This window comes from Bradysia coprophila, unplaced genomic scaffold, assembly GCF_014529535.1.
Source record: "Bradysia coprophila strain Holo2 unplaced genomic scaffold, BU_Bcop_v1 contig_373, whole genome shotgun sequence".
Taxonomy (NCBI): Eukaryota; Metazoa; Arthropoda; class Insecta; order Diptera; family Sciaridae; genus Bradysia; species Bradysia coprophila.
In genome coordinates, this window is record NW_023503632.1 from 1,875,775 (window position 1) to 1,895,638 (window position 19,864).

At 37.0% G+C, this 19,864-nt stretch overlaps 1 protein-coding gene across 9 annotated transcripts in view; it reads right to left on the reverse strand.

Moving 5' to 3' along the window:
- Positions 1-13,727: 13,727 nt before the first annotated feature.
- LOC119081957 (polypeptide N-acetylgalactosaminyltransferase 2) overlaps positions 13,728-19,864 on the reverse strand; it is a 34,975-nt gene continuing 28,838 nt past the window's right edge. For all 9 annotated transcript variants that reach the window (XM_037191257.1, XM_037191256.1, XM_037191253.1 and 6 more), the window contains exons 3-10: positions 18,252-18,529; positions 17,959-18,057; positions 17,808-17,875; positions 17,380-17,672; positions 17,100-17,259; positions 16,808-17,042; positions 16,578-16,747; positions 13,728-16,511 (exon numbers count right to left, since the gene is read on the reverse strand). In XM_037191257.1, the coding sequence (XP_037047152.1) occupies positions 16,207-16,511; positions 16,578-16,747; positions 16,808-17,042; positions 17,100-17,259; positions 17,380-17,672; positions 17,808-17,875; positions 17,959-18,057; positions 18,252-18,529 (1,608 nt within the window). In that variant the 3' untranslated portion in view covers positions 13,728-16,206. The remainder of the gene's footprint in view (positions 16,512-16,577; positions 16,748-16,807; positions 17,043-17,099; positions 17,260-17,379; positions 17,673-17,807; positions 17,876-17,958; positions 18,058-18,251; positions 18,530-19,864) is intronic.

Below are 19,864 nucleotides of genomic sequence, written 5' to 3' on the forward strand. Positions count from 1 at the left end.
TGCTCACTTATGGAGCGGAAACGTTAACTTTAACGAAAGCATCCGAAGATAAATTGAGAGTGACAGAATGACGAATCAATGGATTCGACAACAGACCAGGGTCGTTGATGCCATGGAAAGAATAGCATCTCTGAAATGGAGCTGGGCGGGACATCGTCATGTGAAAATTATCTTTGCAAATCAGTTTTTCGCGCTACTTTTCGGCAGAAAAATATCCTCTCGAATTTTTGAAAAAGGATTTTTTTTTCTAAGTAGGCTAAGCACAAGATGTGTAACCGTCATTCAGTTTTTATTGAATGTTTTGATTGGTATCCATATTTTGCTAATATCGTAATATTCTGGAAAGGAATTATGGATAATCTTGATACCGAGTCTCAAATCGAAATTATTTCGATTGGAAATATTGCTTCTGATGAAGAAATAGTTGAAACGTATATTGTTCAAGAGGATGGATCCTTTTTGGAAATCTGTGATACAACTGAACCTGAGCCGAAGAAATTGACGAGGAAGCGAAAAAGAAATTGTGATAAGTGGAAGCGGAATGTAGCAAAGATGAATCGACAGTCTGGACAGTTATATAAGAATTGCAGAGGAGCAATACAACCAGGAAGACGTGTCAAGAGTAAAGGCTGTTCAAATCCATCACTGTGTCCTTATAAATGCGTGACAAAAATAAGCTCGGCTGGCCGGCAGAGTATTTTCGATTCTTTTTGGGCTTTATCTGACGATAATAAAAGACACTTTTACGTGGCCAACGTAAAGAGAAGCCGATGCATTCGTCAACGTACTGAAGCTGTGTCCAGTCAAAAATCGTACAATTTCAACTATCATTTTAATTACATGGACGAAGATGTACAGGTTTGCCAACAATTTTTTAACAACACACTCAATATAAGCCCGGGCCGTGTGTATTATTATTTTGGTCAAAATAAGAATAAGGTGACCATAACGCCAGGTGTTTCACGTCATGGAAAGCATCCGAAAAAAGTTTTGTCCATCGAGCAAAAGCAAGGAATTAGAGATCATATCAATAGATTTCCAGTCGTAGAGTCACATTATTGTCGTCAGAATACCAACAAAAACTATTTGAATCAAGGCCTGAATTTATCTATAATGTACCGGTTATACACAGAGGATACTGCAAATCCAGCTAAATTGAGTGCTTATCGCAATATTTTTAACTATGAATTCAACTTAGCCTTTTTCCGTCCAAAAAAGGATCGATGCGATAAGTGCATGGCATTCGAGATTCTTACCAGTCCAAGTCAGGAAGAGGAGGATGGCCATCATCTGCATGTTGTACGAAAAAACAATGCTGCTGTTGAACGAAAAAAAGACCGAGACATCCTTCCAGCTGTGCATAAACAACGACGAAGTGCCATTGTGGCTGCAGACATGGAAAATGTTTTCCAACTGCCTATTACCAATGCATCGATTGCTTACTACATGCGAAAATTTGCAGTTCTCAGTTTCACGGCCGTAGTAAACAAAACTGTGTACAATGCAACTTGGAATGAAGCTCTCTGTGGACGAGAAGGAACGCATATTGCTAACGCAATGGTAAAACTGTTGACAAAAATAACTGAAGACGATCCGGATCTCGAACACATCACAATATGGTCTGATAGCTGTGTACCTCAGAATCGCAATTCTATTATGTCAGCTGCAATTCAACGATTTATTGACTCGTCGATCTCCTGTATTCAACAAATCGATCAGAAGTTTTCTGAACCTGGACACAGCAAAATTCAAGAAGTCGATACAGCGCACAGTGTGATTGAAAAGACTCTTCGACACAAGTTTATTTACAGTCCAACAGTTTTAATCGACGAAATTCGTAACATTCCTGAAGATAAACTAAAATTTGTTGTGGTGGAAATGGTAGCAGCTGATTATTTGGACTATCAGCTTCTTGCTCAAGGATATAATTACACTGTTGTACCATACACTAAAGTCAAACAGTTAACGTACAAGAAAAATGAATCGAAGATTTGGATAAAATACGATTTTCCTGCTGATTTTGAAGAAAAACCCATCAACATAAAGCCAAGCAAAATATCGGGAATTCAAGGCCCCTTGAACTTAGAGTTGACTTCGAAATTGTCTACGCAAAAGATTGCGGATATTCGAAACATGTTTGGAATAATGCCAGAAGCCGATCGTTTCTTTTACGAAAATGTATTCTTGAGTGTAAGCAACAAAAACTTCGAACACGAGAACAACGAAAATGAAACAGGTGCTGTTGTGCAAAAAACCCGGCCAATAAAGCCAGCGTTTCGTGACACGACGAAGAAATCAGACGGCCGAACATCACTCATTGTAAATCAATCCCACGAACTGGACAGCTTTGCAAACTTTGACGATGCATTCGAACCGCAACGGATTTCCAACACACCGGTTGGACTAGACTCATTGAAGCTTCGACAGAAAAGCATCTGTTATCAACATGCGACGCCACACAAAACCAGAAACCTGAAAGGTATAAACACAAAAACCAAAACATTTCACTTCCAAAATTTTTACAAATTTTCCTAGGTCAACAAAATAAAATTCAATCAGCCGTACGTGTAAATGAATCCGAGATGGGCGGTCAGATCGTCGAAGCCAGACGTACAAGCACACGGATCAAGAAACTGCCCGCATCACTTAAATGTTTTGATTTATAATGAAATTGTGAAAAGATGTCCGACATTTAAGTGAAATACATGTTGTCCGCACTAGAAAGCGTTGTTTAGTAGAATCTTTGACATTTTGACAGATCCACACACACACGACTTGTCTCGTTCACTCATAGGCACCCACACAACAACATTTGCATAAAGATCCTAAAATATCCCAAAGTGCATTCTGATTATTTGAATTTGGGAATTGGAGGTTTCTTAACATAATTTTCAACTGACGATTATTGCAAGAAGGACAGACGAACGTTGGACCAAAAAGATCATGAACCGGCGACCATATAAAAGACGAGCTATAGGTAGACCACCAGAGAGATGGACAAACGGAATTAAGAATATTACAGGTACAAACTGGCAGCAAATGGCAATGGATCGTACAAAATGGAAAGAAGTTGGAGACGCCTACATCCAGCAGTGGATAGAAACAGGCTGAAAAAGAAGAAGAAGAAGAAGAAGAAGAAGAAAATTTGACGAAATTCGAAAATTTGACGAAATTCGAAAATTTGACGAAATTTGAAAATTTGACGAAATTTGAAAATTTGACGAAGAAAGTAATTCTCTATCTGCCACCATTCAAGAAATACCTCTGAAAACATAATTGACCCACCCATTTCCAACTTTCGACATTTTTCACATATGCCCTTCTTTTCTACTCGTAAAACTCTGAGACTTTGCCGAAGAAAGTAACTCTCTATCTTTCATAGCCCAAAAAAATATTAGTCCTTTCATCCTACGCTCGAGTAGATCAAAATTTGGTCACTCTAATCACTCTACTCAAACGAATCTGACCCGATTTTTTTAATTATTTTTTTGTTCGAATCGTGTTACGAATACCTTTCATTTGATGGGTCGCACGCCTCTGTAGGTTTCAATACAGCTAAGCTACAGCCGAAAACGCGTTACCGACCCTCGAAAACCACACTCAGAAACCACTTCGAGGCCAATAAAACAAAATTCTGGTTTTTCATGGCGTAATGGCGTATCGACGGTCGATCTCGGAAACTAGTCAGCCAATCTCCATGAAATTTTGCAGGAACCTCAGGGTGGGCATAAAAATGAAATTGTGATACGCCCATCTTCGAACGTAGCCTGTCTTTTGACATTACCAAACGGGGAAAAAAAGAATTTTCAAAATCGGATGCGTTTTATAGGGTTGCCATTCGTCCTCTTTTTAGAGGACATGTCCTCTTTTTTCGTCTAATTCTTCTTTTTTGTAAAAATTCTAAGAACATCACTTTTTTCACACAACGTCCTCTTTTGTCCTCTTTTTTCTAAAATATTGTTAAATTTTAGCAAAACTCTGTTAAGTTTGGTGGTCAAATTTTACGGAAAAAATTTCGCTGCGCAGCTATTTCTAAAACTACATAGTTTCTACAGCATTCGAATGATATAGTTGACTAGTCCTCGCAGTCAAAAATTCGACTCCATATTTAGGAATTAAGGAAGCTTTAGCATTATGATTGGGAATTTTTATGTTTTTATATGCATAAAATAAGGAGTAAACCAGGAGTATTAAAAAAACGAAATTAAGTTGAAATCGAAACATATTCTAGCAGCAATTTAAAAATGCAACTAAATTGGTGTGAAATAGGCAGAATGTAGGAAATTCGTGAGAAACGGAAAGGTTTTAGAAAATTTTCCTACATTGGTCAGAAACAGTCAGATTTCAGAAAATGTGCCTAGAACAGGCCTAGATTTCTAAATTATTAAGAAACACGTTTCTTATTTTTTAGATTTTTACTTCTTAACAAAAATGGAGTATCGAAAAAAACTTATGAATTTCTTCTGAGATAAGTGCATGTTTGTAGCTTACAGTTCAAGAACTCCAAGTAAAGTTAGCAAAAAAAGTAAAAGAATCACTTTTCTGGAAAATAAGGAAGAATATAAAGGTTTTTATAAAAAAAGGAAAAAAGGTCATGTTTACGAATGGTACTGAAACCTCGGATTCGCCTCAAACCAAATGAAATTTTAATTTTAACTTTTCTCACTAATTATTTGAATATCTATTGGTCCACATAGAATAATAAAAGAGCTAAGACTCTATATTTGTCCTCTTTTCGTCCTCTTTTTCGAATTAAAAGGCGTCCTCTTTTTGTCCTCTTTTTTCGTACAAAATGTCCTCTTTTCGAATTTTCAAAAATGGCAACCCTAGTTTTACTCAAGTTAGAGAACGGAGAGACAGACGGACGGACATTTTTTTTCGCGGATTTTGCATCTCTATACAACCACAATAGGTTTCCCCTTACTCAGGGAGTCCAATTCAACGTCTAAAAATTGGTGCAGATCCGGTTGAGCTAGAGTGGTCAGAGTGATCAAATTTTGAGCTACTCGAGCGTAGGATGAAAGGTAGGGTTTTATATATGAAATGAAAATGAACTCAGATAAACACTGACATAAATGGAATAAATTTTATTCACAAAATGTAAGGCTACTAGATAATTCAGATTCCTACTCAAACCAAACACTCCTGCCTGATTTATTTTACTCTGCCGTGATGAAAAACGTTGTGTTCACCTCTAAGAGAAATAAGAAATTCCAACTCGATATAAACTTCGCTCTTGTTGGAATTTCCTATTTTCTCCACTCGGTAAACATATAACTATTTGTTCTTCTTTTCTTTTTGTAAAAGGGATCCAATGTTTATTATATGTGACAGTTCATAAAATGGGTTGATAACTCCTTTCATGCTATTAACCTGTCACAGACGGCAAGCATATGACGAGTATTATTACTGAGTCTATTACTTCAATCGATCAATAGTACATTACTGTACCAGTGAAATTATTTCACGTGTAAAGTATGGCGTTTTACTTTACGAGCGAGGGAAAGGGTCTTCACTAGTAAGGGAAAGGCCACATTACCTCACTAATAAAGTAAAGTATCTTTATTGCCTATCCACCCGGAATATTGTTGTTACACGTACATTTCCCACCCGCGGAAAGCGGTCGTTACATATGGGAACTTTTTCATTACATCACAAGTGAAGGAATATTCATATGAAAATTCATTACATATCAGGAGATTTTCATTACATACCAGCAGATTTTCATTACTTATCAGTAAAAATGTATCACATGAAATATTCTTTAGCACTGAAATCGAAACAATACTCGCGATGTTATTTTAGTTTTGATATCACAAACTTTGTCACTTGAATTAAGTGCACACCAATCTAAGCAAATTCATTAAAAACTTTCAAAAAACAAGGCATCAGAACAGTCGGAGCGTTTGCTGCGACTTAGCCCCGTACGACCCGTAATCCTATTTCGTCCGTAACCATAATACGTCCGTAGCCGTAATACGCCCGGAACCCTAATACGACCCTCTAATGCGTCTGTTACCAAAATGCAAGTCCAAAAAGCCCGTACGAAGTACCTCTCAAATAAAACCAACAATTTACGATATTATTTTAGAAACCCAACTTTTTTCGCCATCATTCTATTCGGCATTCAATTATCTCTCAAATGAAACAAAATCTAGCAAAATCGGATGAGATTTACTCGATTTATGTGCAAAAAACACTTAGGGCCGAGTAGCGGCCTTAGTCCAAGGGCCCTAATTTGAAACTTTTTTCGTCACGTTCTTTTCGTTATTCAATTACCTTCCATAAAAAACTAAAACTAGCAAAATCGGATGAGATTTACTCGATTTATGTGCAAAAAACACTTAGGGCCGAGTAACGACCTTTGAGCCCTCCCAACAAGCCCGCGTTGCATCTTACCCAAAAACAATGTTCAGCAACTTTGTTCTACTCGTCAATACCTTTATATCAGAAGCAGCTATTGCGTGCGTATTTCGGTAGATATCGTCGAAAGACTGAAAAACACCTATAGGGCCCTAGCTCTGGAAGGGCCGACCCTACCATGCCCATTTTCGAACTTGACCTTACTTTTGTCGATACCAACTGGAAACAACCAAAATTTTACCAAAAAAATCTGCGTCGCAAAGTGGCAAATGTTCAGGAACAGATCAGCAAGAAAATTTATCTGCCGCATGCGACGCAGATTTTTTTGGTAAAATTTTGGTTGTTTCCAGTCAAATTTTTTTTTGGTAAATGATGATGAGAAAAACTAAGCCAGCTTGTTTGAACTAAAATTGTGTGTAAAATTTAATTTTTGCGTAACGAAGCTGGAAGCGTCAACTCTAGCGATATCATTCATTTTAGAAATTGTATTTCAAAGACTGCGTCACACTTTTCTCGAAGAGATTTTTGTTGGGATATCAGTCGTTTTAGAAGTGTAGTCAACACTGCTTTTTATAACAGTTTACAGTTTTAATTCAAAAATTTTACGAAAATCGAAAATTTGACAAAATTCGAAAATTTAACGAAATTTGACGAAATTCGAAAATTTGACGAAATTCGAAAATTTGACGAAATTCGAAAATTTGACGAAATTCGAAAATTTGACGAAATTCGAAAATTTGACGAAATTCGAAAATTTGACGAAATTCGAAAATTTGACGAAATTCGAAAATTTGACGAAATTTGACAAAATTCGAAAATTTGACAAAATTCGAAAATTTGACAAAATTCGAAAATTTGACGAAATTCGAAAATTTGACGAAATTTGAAAATTTGACGAAACTTGACGAAAATCGAAAACTTGACGAAAATCGAAAATTTGACGAAATTCGAAAATTTGACGAAATTTGACGAAATTCGAAAATTTGACGAAATTTGACGAAATTCGAAAATTTGACGAAATTCGAAATTTTGACGAAATTCGAAATTTTGACGAAATTAAAAAATTTGACGAAATTTGAAAATTTGACGAAATTTGAAAATTTGACGAAAGTAATTCTCTATCTGCCACCATTCAAGAAATATCTCCAAAACCCCAATTGACCCACCCATTTCCAACTTTCGACATTTTTCACATATGCCCCTCTGTTCTACTCGTAAAACTCTGAGACTTTGCCGAAGAAAGTAACTCTCTATCTCTCATAATCGCAAAAATATTAGTCCTTTCATCCTACGCTCGAGTAGCTCAAAATTTGGTCACTCTAATCACTCTAGCTCAAACGAATCTGACCCGATTTTTTTAATAATTTTTTTGTTTGAATCGTGTTACGAATACCTTTGAAGATTTATTCAATATAGCGAAAAAAAGGCTGCTAGGCGCAACCAGCAAAAAAACGATCTTTTCAAAAAACAAGTTTACAATAAATAAAAATCATCAATTCTATTCGTTCCTAATGTACCTTTCATTTGATGGGTCACACGCCTCTGTAGGTTTCAATACAGCTAAGCTACAGCCGAAAACGCGTTCCCGACCCTCGAAAACCACACTCAGAAACCACTTCGAGGCCAATAAAACCAAATTCTGGTTTTTCCTGGGGTAATGGCGTATCACATTTTCATTTTTATGCCCACCCTGAGGTTCCTCCAAAATTTCATGGAGATTGGCTGACTAGTTTCCGAGATCGACCGTCGATAGACAGATAGACAGATAGATAGAAACATACAGAGTAAGTTGAAAGATTTTGATTGTTTGGAAAACGTTAATTTGGTGCATTTTCTATCAAAATGACCAACTTCAAAACGATGTATCTCCGGCAATTTTAAAGTTACATAGTCGAGTGATAGCTCGTTTTGCTCGTATTTGAAGCGCGAATAAGATAGATAAGGATTTGTGGTGATACAGGCCAAAGGAAAGAATCTTAAATTCTCGCCTATATATAGTTGCCGCGTCTCAAAAAAATTTCTTCGTTCTTTTTTTGGAAGTTAGACTGCGTCAAGTCCTCCGCTATCGCTCCGGACTTGATAAGCCCCCAGTACTTCGTACGGGGCTAAAAATGAAATAAAAAACACAAAAATAAAAGTGACGGCCATTTTGTCTTTAGCCATAATTTCAATTTTTTCAACTTCGACGAACACCAATGGCCAAATAATTTTAATTTTTGCATTTTTCACTTATTTTCAAAAACAATCAACACTTTTACTTTTATTATCATGTATTCACTTCACTTCACAGCAAAATTTATTGAAACACCACCAAAATCGACAAATATTACGCAAAATATGAATCTAGCACTTCACAAAAACAAAACAGTCGAAGTAGTTTGTCAACATGTCACCAAAACAGTAGTGTTGCCAGTGATGCTTTCGGGATTAATATAATGAAGAAGTGTGAAACGTTTCAATGCAACAACAGATATTTTTGTTGGTTTTGTTGTATCGGTAGTTTTTATGTTTAGTATTAGTCTGGCAGTGAATGAAATAGCGCGACATAAATGTTGTGAAATTGTGCATTAATTTAGAATAATCTTTTGATATTCAAGAGTCTGCCAGTTGTATCCTGGAACAGTGTTCTAGGAACACTTTTGGTTTTGAACTCTCAGGTCCTTGGGTGGGAAAATGTACTCGTAACAACAATATTCCGAGTGGATAGGCAATAAAACAGCATACATTGGATGCTGCTTGGTAGTTCATTACTCGCGAACTCACTCGTGTGGTTTTAAGCAACTCGCTTTGGAAACGGTTATTTTGACTTGTGTAGTTGCATACCTCGCCTTCGGCTCGGATATGCAAACTCGACACTTGTCAAAATAACCGTTTCCAAAGCTTGTTGCTTATAACCACACTTGTGAGTTCGGCTCGTATCACAAAATTGATCCCTTTATTTTCGTGTCGTTTATGGTTATTTCAGCAAATAATAATAATGACCAACAGAAGTGATTTTGTTTGAACTACAATCGCTAAACCGAACTGGTGTGCATGTGTTATTTTGCACCAGCTGGTCCCATTTGGAATTGTATGTGACCAGCTGGTGCAAAATAACGTGTGCACACCAGTTCGGTTTAGCGATTGTAGTAAGAAAAAAGTAAATATCTCATTAAGATTGGGGAATTAATTCCCAAAATTCTTAAAAATTCACAAAAATTCCTAAAAATCCCAAAAATTTCCAAAAATTCCCAAAATTCCCAAAAATTCCCAAATGGATTCCCCAATCTTAGAGCCTGGCACCGTTGTTGAGTCGTTTGTCCTTCAAGACATTAGTGAGAGCTTTTGGTTTGACTGACGAGGTTTTGAAGAGAAACGGGTTCTTGTTGCGTGTGACTTGACGTTCTACATCTTGTCTGTTTAATCAACCCAACAACGTACATTATTACAATTTGATTTTGCGTCATTGATATGTGAATTCTTTTTTAAATTCATATGTTTCGCCATCTGCGCTGTGGACTCCACGTGTTTCACCGTTCCATCCATATGTACGACATCGTAACATAGCAGAAGGCGTATGGAAGCTCCGACGGGTCGACTGGGCCAACATATTGCCTCCGGTTTCTGCTTCAGCGGCAACATTGAGTTTAGTTTAACGTTTTGCCGCCTTATGTATTTTGAGTTGATAGGTCACGCAGATGCAGATACGCGGGTTACACACCACGTTTCATACAAAAAATTCACCACGCCATACAAATTCAATTTTGGTGAATTTGTTTGTATGGAAAAGGTGTGTTCCCGCGTATCTAATAAAATGGCGATCTGCGTGACCTCCCCAAAGTATACAGCCTTGGATATGACGCCACGTTATTGTATGTATTTATTGTCGCCAGCCAGTTAGCATATATTGCCGTTGGTTTAGAATATAAAATAAAATTAAAAAAAACTTTATCAAATGTCTTCGACAATGACGCATTCACAATTACGATAGATTCGATAACGAAGAAACTAACATTTATGAAAAAGAACTTGAAGATCCTGAAACGAATACCTAAAGGAGCAAGACTCTTAGCAGCACACAACTTATCAGAAGTTATCGATACGTGTGAAGAACAACGACCTTAAGAGTTGGTGCGATTTGTTGTTTTTCTCCTATGCAGCGTTTCAAATACCGGATGAAAAGGTAAAATCAAGTTCTCTAACTCGATTAGTAAAGAAAAATATCAACGATCTTCAATTACCGAATGTAAAACCTACGAATGCAACGAAACAAGCTGATTTATATAAAAGAATTGAATCAAAAATATCAGAAGGAGACGTATGTACTTATAAACCGTAAGCCGTAAAACTTTTGGTATCAACAGAAGGATTGGCTGAACAAAATATAAACACATTGCAGCAGTTACAACTTAAACATCCTTCGCCAGGACGAAAGTTACATTTTCCAGAGCCAGAACCATTTTCCAGAATGGTTCAGCATCTGGAATAGATGGAATTCGTCCTCAACATCTTAAAGATCTAGTTGCAGAATCGAATGGTGAAGCAGCTCCAAGATTACTGCAATCGGTAATGAACCTGGAAAATCTAATGCTATCTGGAAAAGTTGTGTCGTCGGTCTGCCCCATAATTTACAGAGTTACTTTATGTGCTCTTTCAAAAAAAATGTGGTAGCTTACGGCCAATCGCGGTTGGTTCAATTATCCGGAGGCTAGCAGCAAAAATAGCTTGCAAATTTGTTCGTGAAGAAACTGGTGATTACCTTCGACCAATACAAGTAGGAGTAAACACTAAAGGTGGATGTGAAGCAGTAGTACACACAGCAAGGATATATTTACAATTAAATAAGAATTCAAGTAAGATTATGTTGAAAATCGATTTCGTTAACGCATTCAATTCCATAGAGAGAGACATGATGTTGAAAGAAATAAGAAATAAAACACCCAGTATCTACTCATTCATGTGGCAGTGTAATGCAACACCTTCGTTGTTATTCTATGGAAATGATACCATTATGTCAGAAGTAGGTGCTCAACAGGGCGATCCTTGCGGTCCGCTTGCATTCAGCCTTTGACTGCAACCAATTCTTGAAAGAATGGCAACAGAACTAAACATATGGTATCTGGATGATGGCACGCTATGTGGAGATCCAAAGGAAGTATTATCCAATTTTGAAAAATTAATCATTGAATGTGAACATATCGGATTGAAAATTAACCCATCTAAATGTGAAATATTTTTCTGCTCAAATACAGATGACTCAGTTATATCAAGTTTTAACGAAGTTTCTCCTGGAATCAAAGTAATAACTGAAGACTTAGTATTACTTGGAGCACCACTAACGAATATCGCAACAAAAAGACTTTTGAACAAGAAGAAGATTGAATTGTCAACAATGATGGAACGGCTGTCCAATTTGAAACATCATATCGCCTTTTACATCTTGAGGCACTGCCTATCGATTCCGAAATTAACATATATACTGAGAACAAGTTGCAGCTTTGACGTTGAACAAGATCTACAAGTAATTGATTTCACTATCAAGCGGTCACTTTAAGAAAATGTTAATTCACGTTTAAGCGATGAACAATGGACAATATCATCTTTACCAGTGCATTTTGGTGGTCTAAGAATCAGGAAAGTTACGGATGTCGCACTACCAGCTTTTTTAGCTTCCATAAATTCAGTGATTGAACTCGTCAACATGATGTTACCACAAATTTCAGATGAGTCAATCGTTGCAAATTATATGGAAAGCTTATCTAAGTGGTCATGTATGAATGAGAGTAATCTCCCAGAAAACAAAGAAAATCAGAAAGCTTGGGATCTCATTATCATCAACAAAATAGTCAATTCTCTGCAACTTTCAACCGAAAAACAAAAGGTACGCTACAATGCATCTCTTGCAAAAGAATCTAATGGATGGCTCACTGTCTTACCATCACGACATATCGGAACTTTACTTGATGATAACACTTTCCGAATCTCGGTTGCATTACGTTTGGGCTTAGACATATGTATTCCTCATCAATGCAAATGTGGACGCCAAGTGGAGAAAAATGGAATACACGGATTGTCTTACGGTCCAACTACAATTACTGTATGTGTATGCAATCATTTAATTTCACCTCGTACTGAGCTAGAGAAATTGCATGTTTCAGTCGATATTTCCGATTCGGTCTTACCTGACATACAATTTTCCAAATTAAAAGACTTTAAACTTTTTACCAGATCCGAGTGCCACTGAACGGATTTCTCGTAAATAAGACATGTATTCTGGTTGTTTATGTTTTGACTCGGTAGTAGAGTTTGTATTTTTTAAGTAAAATTACAAAATTATTCCCGTTTGAGTAGAAATTACGTGTGAAATTCGAGAAAGAAAATTACAAAGTTGGCGCTGGAGTCAATTTTTGCGGCTAAATCTGTAACTTCCATCACAACCCGTTAAAAATATCGAATCTTCTGTTTAATTTCCATACACAACGACTAATATAATATCTATGTACAAAGCACCTAGCAGGGTAATAGAAAAAATAAAGTAGTACTTTAATCGAAGTATGCGAATATTTCCATACCTTTTTTTCATAATGTCATTGCAAAATTACCATTAAGGCTGCTAATGGTATTATTGGTATCAAAAAACTACTCTATTTGACGTGTAAAAACGTCTATTACCCTGCTAGGTGCTTTGCTATGTACAGACCCTTCACATATACACATCCAATCTAGCATGCTACATTTATGTTCTTTCGACCCACAATTTTCCAATTTTCAGAAATCGTTGTTTTGGTTTTATGAGTCGCATCGTAAACTTTCAATTTCGTTTTCAGTTCGTTCAACGTTTTCGCATCGTAGAGAATCGATTTACTTGGTTGATATCTGAACAATGAAGGTTCGTCCAAATCCGGTCCGATTTTCCGCATATCGTAGTAGAATTCGAGATACGATTCCGACGCTAGCTTTTTCTTATGCATCAACTTCCTATGAATTTCGTAGCTTGACAACTCTTCGTTGAATTCTCTTTTCCGTTTCTCTGCCAGGTAAATAGAACACGATGTGATTTATCTAATTTTTTATTAAATAATTTTTAAATTCTTTATTGTGAACAAGTCAATAGTGTCAATTAAATATAAATTTTACAGAATCTTACAAATAAATAACTTTTTTTGGACCAAACTTCATCCACTTAAAAGTTTCTCCGAAATATACAAAATACGAAATACACAAAAGAAAGTCCTTGTCGATTTCCCTGGTTGGAGGATGTTAAAAGTTGATTTTGGTAGTTACTTCCTGACACAATATTGTTGAGTATCACGAGATATTCGGAATGTCAGTACAGTAATATCAGCTAAGGTTCGACGGTGATCAATTAGGCGAGATCTTTTTCGGATCATTAGTTTTTTCACGTATATAAATCAAGTTTTATAACGTTGGCAATCATGATTTAGTGCTAATTATTTATAGGACACTACCAACTGTATAAAAAAAACTCACAGCAAAGTGACAGGGTTCGTACAAGTAAGACTTTTTCAAAACAAACCCGAACATAAAAGATTAAGTCATCGATCGACTCTTATTTATTTACATTTTTTCGTATTTACAGCACAGCAGCACATTTATTTAAACAAAAGGAAGCATGACGCATGTTCTCGTCTAATCTAGGAAGAATTTCATAGCAGCCATCTACTTGCTCTTTAGAAGCAAATTACAGTTAGAGGCAATGAAATCTGTGCATTAATTTCTTTCATCTGTTTTTCATCTGATCCACACAAACAATCAAAACAGTTACGTCTATATACAGGTTTACTACTACCACACGCATGAAGACAACATCTTCAATCGTACATTTTTGATTGTATGTGTGGATCAACTGACTAAAGCAAATTTATGCTGAAATTTCAATGCCTCTGACTATGAGGCAGTGCTCAATACTTTCTCGGAAATTCAGAACATGAAAATACCGAAAATATATTCCTCTGTCCATTTGTGAGTGCAACTGATAAAATCTTAAACAATTCCTGTCTGACATCCAAACACAACTCGCAGTACCACAAAATCATCTCAAAATACAAATTATGTTCTGTGACGCGGCGAACATATATCATCGCCAAACTATTAATATTAACCCTATCAGAAACGACCGTCACAGTCCTTTTTTTACCATAAAGCCTTGCGTCGACTACAAATATGTCATGCAGTTTCAAAAAGGTTAATAATACAAAATTTATAAACATTTTGGTACAGCTATGCGGTTAATTGTGTTCGGTATAATTGTTTCATTGTCCCAACTATATATATAAAGTGTGAGCAAGTATTCTTCAAAAATTGGTCTGCCAGTAAATTGTCACGTCAAAAGTACAGTCAGAGACAGTGAAATTTCACCATGAATTTGCTTCAGCTGTTTTTCAGCTGATCCACACAAACAAGTAAAACTGTTTATAAGTCTTTAGTGGAAAAATCATGAAAATTGGTTTGATTGCTTGCTGAAAAACAGCTGAAGGAAATTTATGCCGAAATTTCACTGCCTCAAACTGTACGAACAAAAAAAAAAATGCTAAAATGGAATGTACCAGATGTACAGATGTGTTATATGGAATCGTGGAATACGGTGTAGTCAGTCAATAGAAGTCAGAGCTTGATTCGACTGACTTCTGTTTAGTTCTGGCTCTGTTCCAATTTATATAGAATCTTTTTGAATTTTTTGGGACCAAACTGCAGAATTTTTCTCTAAATAATTCCGTCCGAATCGATCCACTGACCAGCAGAACAAGCCTGATTCTGGCTTTATTTAATCTATATAAGTTATCCTTATAAAGTTTACGCCTTAGAAGTGGTTCAGAAGTGAAATACGTTTTGCTTTTCGTAGATATCTATCGGGACAAGCTGTATCGAAACTTTGGACAAAGATATCTAATCGCACAACCTATTTTACACAGTATCACTGCAGCAGACGTCAAACAATTCACCAATTAATATTCTATCGAATCTTTTGATCTACGAACTTATAACGGACTGATACAATGCTTTACTTGACTGACTGACTTCAACTTTTAACCTGTAGGTGTTATATAAGACCGCGTGTGCAAACAACGTTTTCTTCCTGGTATCCAAATCCGTTTTCTCCCGGTATCCACTAAAATTCGAACAAATTTCCCGGTAAAACTTTTGCGACTTCCAATGAACCAACATATGCCTACGTAGATCCTCTTTAAGGTTCCCAAACACATATATGGCATCATTTCATCATAATCGATAACGCTGGAAAACAATTTCCGCTCATTCCATATTTCGTGTCATTTCCCAAATTCTGGTCATTTCCCAATTTCCTATCATTTCCCGATTTTTAGTGAAATTTCCCACTTCCGGTCATTTCCGATTTCTTGTTATTTACCAATTTCCGGTCATTTCCCGATTTCAAGTCATTTTCCTTTTCCCCTTTTCATTATTTATTCCAGCTGAACCCGAAATATTTCTCGGTATCCGGTTTTGCAGCAAACAAATTCCAGGTATACTGGATACCAAGGCTTCACATCATTTGCACACGCGTATAAGACTGCAATAAACAGAATTTTGTCATCGGTGTCTGCAGAAGGTTAGCAATTGATTAATACCGCCAAGAAAGTGTACCGTCATTCGAAACATTAGTTATTAGATGTCGTTTTAGTCTTTTCGTTGCCAATATACTTTGGAATTCATTGTACCCCTCAGTGGAGTTCAAAGCTTCTGACCGCCTGACACAAGTTCTCCTTTCTATTTAAATTTCAAAAACCTCCAAGAATTAGATCGAAACCGCAATTTCGCTCGCCTAGTCAATAATAATAACAAAATAAAACGATGATCACAGAACGCTTAAACTGAAGTAGTCTTTCACGAGTATTTTTGTACAAATCGCCATCTCTGCGAATCAATTCCAGAATTACATCGTTCGGCCGTGACGCCACGCTGCTGGACGTATCGAGTATCCAAGCACACGTTCATTTTGGCATGCTGTATGAGACCGCTGTCACGTAGCTTCCACATTTGGTTTTCGGTATCGTCGCACGGCCGAATGATAACAGTTGAGCCTTTCGCAAATTTAACGACGGTTAAGCACAGATCGTAATGTTTGACCTGGCCCTTTTTGGTATAAGTCCATTCCTGGTTGCCACCAGACTCGTGGCATTGGTAGAGTCCTTTTTCACACACAAAAAATTGGATCGATTAGATGCGGTCACTCGAGAAAACATTTCTAATATTACCAACTGTCCCATCAATTAAATGGCCTAAGGTGTCCATACAGTATGCACCTTGTCGTATGGTACCAGTCTGAGCACTTTCAGGAACCACTAGTTCAGGGTACACATTTTCCAAGTACCATTTGAATGGTTTACACTGTAGATCCTCCCGCAATTTCAGACGATCGTCAACACTGAAACAAACATATGGAATGAATGGCCAATTACAATTTCGTCTCGATTTTTGATCTTACTTTCCGAATGGAATGTTCTTCGCTAACGGTACAGACGCATAGTAATACTGTTTGTACTCATCCATCCATACTTCGGCTGCTCGTCTTGTATTTTTAGCAAAAACATTTCCACTTCCCCCGGGGAATGTGTACGGATGACGTTTACGGAAAACGTGACCAACTCGACTGCACGGCAATATTTCCAGACTGCCACCGCACTGCCATACACGGAACGAAATTTCCAAGTTTTCGCCGCCTATGAAAGAGGGAAAATTTGAATGCAAAAAACTCAGTAGATGAGCATGAAAACTACCCCAGACATCCATCTTCATGTCGTACTTTCCCAGTTTTTCGAAATATTTTTTGTTTATTACAAACAATCCACCGGCTATCATGGGGGTACTAATGGCCGTTGTTGGGTCCTTTTGTCGGGCAGCGCGTTCTTGTGGACTTAGATATTCCCACTTAAAGACCTGCATAGACGTTTAGGTAAATATTAAGAACGTCGAACAGTACTCTAAGCGAGTTTCAGCACAAAAATTTCTGTTCAAATTAAGAAACACAAAAAAGCTTTGCCACCACTTTCAACTTACTAAATTCCAATCGAAACCTCCTCTAAGATCGGCTGACGCACCAATATACTGAAATGAATCCATGCTGATTACATCTATCACCGGACACACAACCCTCGTTGGATCCTCATCAACACGCTCTAATAAAGGCTCCAGCCAGTTTTCATTGCATTCGCAATGGCTGTCTAGGAATGTTAGGACTTCAGCCGTTGCAATGTTTGCACCTTTCACACGTGACCGTACCAATCCTTCTCTTTTGTCGTTACGAATAACTTTGACTTTGTTTATTTTCGCCAGCTCCAGTCCATCCTCGGCTAAAAGGGAATTAAAACAGAAACTTCTGTAATGTGGTGACGAGCGACTAGGAAAATACAATCTTCAGGAGTTGCGAGAGTATTTCGTAATTAAAGTTTGTTTAGAGGTTGCAATGTTAGTAGAAGATAACTTACGATGATCGCTGAAGTCATCTACAAGAATTATTTCTTTTATAAGATGATCAGGACTTCGATTCAAGACGCTGATAATAAAGAGAGAAATTGTTAGGCTCATGTCTCTTCGTAGATACGAAGTATCGCTTAGAATTCAATCAAATTTGCATACCTGACTATAGTCCTTAGCAACGTTGACCTTGCTTCATTGTGGAATGTAATTATAACACTCGACGGTGGCAGATCTTTCCGCCACTTCTTTTTTCGGCACCTGAAAGACGACAATTTATTTGAAATTATCATCAGCAAGTCTTATGGTTGATGAGTGGACGTGCGGGTCCTGGATGAAAACATGTTGTATTTGAGATGAAACTTCGCATAAAATTTAGAAAATTCGAAAGAAACTTATCGACCGATTTGCCAAGACTATAAAAACTCACTCCAAACATTCTAACCTACACTTACATTGCATTCCTAGTATCCGGAATATTTCGATTACTCGGCAATGCATCGCTGGCTTGCTGATTAAATCTATTTCTAACGTATGGATCTTCGCCGGCTCTTAAGCTGCCGCGTTGAACATAGCCAATTTCATCGAAATAATCAAAGGTCATTCGTGGTGATGAATCGGGAACATTAGGTATCGGTGCGAGTTGGTGTGAAGGTGAAGTTGATGGTGATAAGTCTTCAATTAGTTGCGCTGCAGTAAATGTTTCTCTTAGTCTAAGTGCTCTGTTTTCCATCTGCAAATAAGAAAGAATGGTTTTTACTAATGACTTATCAATGACTTGTACCGTTTGTATCTTTAACATACACACAAAAGAAAAATTGCAATGAAAATGCTTTATAAACAATTCGTAACGAATGATGATTATACTTATACTACGATTAGTCTAAGGTTGTAGAGAACACAAAATAGGAATGTGACAAGTGACTCCTTGGTAGTGGAACGGTTATGGTTTAAAGCGTTTTCCTTTTAATATTTCCTTGATTGTTCCACAATTTGTTCTTCAAACAAATGGAAGTAGCAGATTTTAACCATACCACTCCGCCACGAGAGTGATACATTATCCGTTGACTTGCTGGTATCGCACATATTTCTACAATCAGCATTCTGAGCACTTTCCTTTCACAAAGGCCGAAAAGCCATCCTTGTATCCACTTTGTATTGAAGTTTGCATTCACATCATCAAAGCAATTAAATCGATTTCGGTTGATCAAGCAGCTTTTCTGGAGAAACTAATGAGTTTACATATGAGAAGCAGAACTGATAAGAAGCAGTTTATTATTCTCTTTTAATTCCGAGTTTCACTGAATTTAATGTCACAGAACTTCGGAGATTTCAACAGGTTATGGGCCCAGGATCGTCTGGAGATATTGCTTTCGTGAAATTAAAATTACGGTTACGGAAAACAGATTTTAATTTGGTGACCAGAAAGAAGAACATGTTGACGACAGGAATGAAACAGGAACAAAGATTTACTACAGCTATAGCACAAATTGAAGAAGAAACAAACAAAATAGATTTACGGTAATGACATCGGCAAAGTTTAATGTATACAAGGAAGAGAAGATAAAAGAGGAGAAAAAGAAAAAGAAAAGTGAGGAAACGAAAAGAAATCAAGAGAGGTAGAATAAAAAAAAGCAGAACAGTGAAGAAAGATGACGATGAGTAGAAGAAGGCGATGATGGACAGAAGAACACCTAAATCTATAAGCCATCAAAATTTGTGCGATGAGTAGATTACGACAAAGGAATAGTTATTTGGATCACAAGGGACGAAAGTAAAGAAATTCAACCGTGTGCGAGAGTTGCTGCCCGCGCCGAAGGCAAGGGCCGCAATCGCACAGGTTGAATTTCTTTATGTCGTCCCGTGTGATCCACATAACTTTTTATCACGAGAACTACGAAAATTGTGATTGAGGCACATAAACTCGAAGAAATGCGTTATCTAATGATGAATTAAACCAAAATATGGTTACTTTTGCGGGGGTCCAGGGGGCGGCAGCCTCCTGGTATAAGAAAATATTAATATTATCAACCATCACAACAATCAGACGTAAAAACAACAACAATAT